Here is a 4426-nt window from a genome sequence, read left to right as displayed (position 1 = left end):
TTCTGAAAAAGAAAGAATCGGACGATGCTGCGTTTTCTCCGACCGCCAGAGAGCGCTGCTCAACACGCCGTGAATCTCACTAACTCTTACTCTTCTGAATGTCGTATGGACAGACATTCACACGTTACATATTACATACATTTCAGTTATGCTGATAACAGCAGGGTAAGTGGATTTGAGACCTGCGTCTCTGAAACAGCAGTGCATCTTTAACATATTTAAAGATACGAAAATAGGATTCTCAAATCAAATGAGCAACTTTGGGCGAAAACATTAATGTCTCCTGGCAGCTAAATGTGTTCGTATATTAAAGCTGACGATGGTTTTCTTATGATTGCTTCTAAACGGTATAGATTCAGTTTTTAAGCTTAAATTTGTATTTTTTGTTAAAATAAACACGGTATTAATTAACACATTTTAAATTTCAAATTAAAAAACAAAGTTTGCCACTTCAACAATGCTTGTATCCTTGCCTTTCGTACCAAGAATAGCAGTAGCCTACCATTGAAAGCACGTAAAATAAATATCTTACGTGCTTATTTTTAAATAAAACAATTATGCAGATAGATAGATAGATAGATAGATAGATAGATAGATAGATAGATAGATAGATAGATAGATAGATAGATAGATAGAAAGAATAGCGGGATTATCATCTAGTGTTGGATATTTTTCTGTGTTTTTTTTTTTTGGCATCATTGAATATTCTCATAATTTGAGCGAGGGTGGAAACGAGCGCTCAGATTTCAGGCGAGCTCTGATTGGCTCCAGCTGCGATAATTTGATTGGATTGCGCCGCGATGCTGCGCTGTGATTGGCTGAGACGCGCATGCTAGAATGACACAGACGCACATTATATGAGCTTGTCTACAGTGAGGGGCTCATGATCTGGAGTTTGAGTCACAACAGCCACATCTGCACTGCATGGATTGTACTGATTTTGTGCTTCACAACAAATGTAAGTGCAAGACTTCTACATTTGATCAGCTTCATGCATGATTTTTTTTTTTACCTGATAAAAGTTACTTCTGTTTTCCTAATTATTAAAATCATATTTATTGCTTTATTTAACTTTTTCGCTTTATTTTACCTTTGCAAAGCAGGATGTTTAATAATTTCTTTTTTCTATTTCAGGAGTATTTAAAGTTATTGGATTTTTGATTGCCATCATTCCAGAATCATGGTAAGCATGCCTCTAAATCATCACCTCTCCACACTCTTTGGACTTTGTCTTGTTAATTACAATAGATTGTTTACTCTGTAGAACTACACTGATTGGTCATCACTTTACATTATGTGCAGCAAAGGATTAGTTATTGTGAAGTAATGTCCGTTGCTGAAATTTTAGCATATGGAATGACATCTGGACCACATGCCAATCTGTGCATATAAACAATGCCAGTCACTCGACCCCGTCTGCATGCTATTATTGCTGCGTTCACATGGTATCCACACTCTGTGTTTCTGAGCTGTTTTGTCAATTTAGATACAGATTTCAGCAAATATGTTATAAAAACAAGATCTGTATCTGCCCAAAAAGCCAGAAAAGTTTCCCAAAGAGGGAAAATTTTGGTGTTGGCACTCACAGTTTGGAAAATACTCATGCATTGGAGTATTTCAGACAGATGAAACAGAATTAGGCACTTGCATTATTGTGCTGGTTTTGTTTGTGATGAGTTATTGGAAATGAATATGCATTTGTGTGAATGCAACTACATCAAACATGGCAGTAGTAGCAGTTATTTGTTAAATTAGGAACTGGGATTTGTTGTCAATAGAGAACCTTTTGAGACTGTTAATCTCAAACTTATGTGGTCATATTTCCATTTTCGATAATTTATTTTACTGTCTATGTATAAATGATGTAGCTTCACTCTTGAAAGCAAGTAGTTTGTATTGAAATTGCAATTTACTCATTTCATCATTTCAAATGAGGAAGCTATTGCTCTTCCATTTCTTGATTATGATTTGTGTGTATGTTTGTGTGCATGTTTCTGACAGCATGGATGGAAGGTGTGGTAATTACTCTATTGAAAAGATATATTTCAGGTGTGGCTAGTAACAGGTTTATTTTAACTGATTGGTAGTAGTCATCCATCCATTTTGATTGCTGGGCGTGAGTGTGTCCACACCATGTGCATTCATCGGTTGTTCAGTTTCCCTCTACCTAGAATAGAGTGGTTTTTCAGCTCCTCCAGATAAATAGAGCCATGCCCTCTAACAATGCAGGTCCAAGCCTGTTTAAGGAGCATGATAAGTCAAGTCAAGTCAAGTCAAGTTTATTTGTATAGCGCTTTTCACAATACAGATTGCATCAAAGCAGCTTCACAGTATTAAATTAAAATAATACAACAAAGTTTGTTTCAAGAGGAATTTATTGATTGATAAAATTAAATTAGATATCCCCAAAATATCCCCAACTGAGCAAGCCAAAGGCAACAGTGGCAAGGAACCGAAAAACTCCATCAAGTAACCTAATGGTGTCCTAAAACTCCATCAGGTGACCTAATGGTGTCCTAAAACTCCATCAGGTGCCTTAATGGAGAAAAAAAACCTTGGGAGAACCCAGGCTCAGTCGGGGGCCAGTTCTCCTCTGGCATTGGATAGAGGCCGGATTGTAGTTTGAACTGTAGGATTATATGAATGCCTGGCTGAAGAGATGCGACTTTAATCTAGATAAGTCAATCAGAGGAAAACAAAACCAAAAGGAGGGTGACCCAAATTTAATTTAGTGGTGGTTATCTTCTAATTGTAGCTTGAGCTTAATTAAAATATAAGTATGTTTATGCATTTACATTTTTTTTGCACTGTTTCTTATTGTTTCTTTCTGTCTCTTTGCAGTTGTGTCTACAGGAATCTAGCGACTGTCTGCGGGAACAGATGCGTTATATGATGCGATCCCTGCAGGATCTAAAGCATTTGCGGCGGAGCTGCGCAGCGCCCCCTGTCGGACCTCCAGTGAGGTTGCGTGCTTGCAAGCAGCTGATAGCCCAACGAGAACGGCGAGCACGCTTGAGGATCAGCGATGCCAGCGAGGCGAGCAGTTACGACTCTGCCTGCTGTCTGTCCAGCTCTCTGGAGGAGGAGGACAGCGCCGGCGACCCATCGGCTGTTAGCTCACCGAGCAGCGAGCGGAGTCTGGAGTTTGATTCGGGTTACTCTGAGGCCTCCTGGCAGGATGAAGGAGTGGTGTTACGGCGCGCCAAAAACATCCGGGTATCTTCGTCTGCGTGTCTTCGCACCAACCAGGCGGCCAACTCCAGAGTACGTCCGAAGTCAACTTCCGATGCTTGCTTGGAAAGTTGGACGGCGTTCGAGACCGCAAGTGACCCGGATGACTGGACTACGTCACTACTCACCCGCGGGCGTAACCGGCAGCCGCTAGTGCTGGGAGACAACAGCTTCGCTGATCTCATTCAGAACTGGATGGACTTACCGGAATGTCCGGAACAGACGGAACAAAAGCACAGTTCTGGACGCAGTTTCGCTAAAGACTTCATGGTAAATGTCAAACGGAGGATAGCCGGGATTTCCCGGAGTGCTGATGGGCGAAGAAAGTCGTCAGATGGTACAAAGCTGAGCAAATCAATTATGGCTCCCAAACGACTTTCTTGCCAAGTTGACGTACAACACAAAATGCCATTCTTCTATAAATCTCACACAGGTCTGAACGAACTGGACACAGATTTCTTCAAGTTTACAGCACTCATGAAATCTGGAAGCAGAATGCCCATTGTCTGTAATGACATTATTGGGTACATATGAACTGGACAATATCTAAATGGACAATATCTACAGGAGAGACTAATTATTATTTTTTATAAGCTTTCGAAATGCTATGTAAAATGCACAAAAATAAAAAAAATTACAAAGTCATACTGGTCATTGCATTGCTCTTGGTGGCGGCCTCAATGAGCTCGATGAATGAAAGGAAATTCATGCAGCTAACAGGATTTTCTGTTCGCTCAGCCTGTCATTATCGCAAAAAAACAAACATAAAACAAAACAGACAGGGTCCAGATGTGAAGACAAGGGGCTTATTTTACCCTGAAGTGGTTTATTTTGTGATAATGACCGGATGTGATAACCGGTGATAATGTACATTATCAAGTTTATACCTGTATTTACACATACAAACAGTACAACGTTTTTTTTAAAAGAAATAAATACTTATATTCAGCAAGGACACATTACATTGATCAAAAGTGACAGTAAAGACATTTATAAAGATAGAAAAGATTTCTATTTCAATTAAATGCTGTTATTTTAGACTTTCTATTCATCAAATAATCTTAGTTACTTATTTAATCTTATACAAAAATGCAATCAAGGTTTCCGCAAAAATATTAAACAGCCCAACTGTTTTCAACATTTATAATGTTTAATAAGAAATGTTTCTTGAGCAGCAAATCAGCATATTAGAATG

The 4426-nt window shown here is 39.1% G+C and overlaps 1 protein-coding gene across 1 annotated transcript; it reads left to right on the top strand.

Moving 5' to 3' along the window:
* Positions 1 to 860: 860 nt before the first annotated feature.
* On the top strand, positions 861 to 3876 carry inka1a (inka box actin regulator 1a). Its single transcript, XM_082155696.1, has 3 exons — positions 861 to 958; positions 1135 to 1183; positions 2842 to 3876. Exons 2-3 carry the CDS (start codon positions 1181 to 1183, stop codon positions 3763 to 3765), a joined length of 927 nt encoding a protein of 308 aa, XP_082011822.1. The 5' UTR covers positions 861 to 958; positions 1135 to 1180; the 3' UTR covers positions 3766 to 3876.
* The last annotated feature ends 550 nt before the right edge of the window (positions 3877 to 4426 follow it).

This window comes from Leuciscus leuciscus, assembly GCF_965113295.1.
Source record: "Leuciscus leuciscus genome assembly, chromosome: 23".
Classification (NCBI taxonomy): Eukaryota; Metazoa; Chordata; class Actinopteri; order Cypriniformes; family Leuciscidae; genus Leuciscus; species Leuciscus leuciscus.
This window is presented reverse-complemented; position numbering and strand designations above follow the sequence as displayed.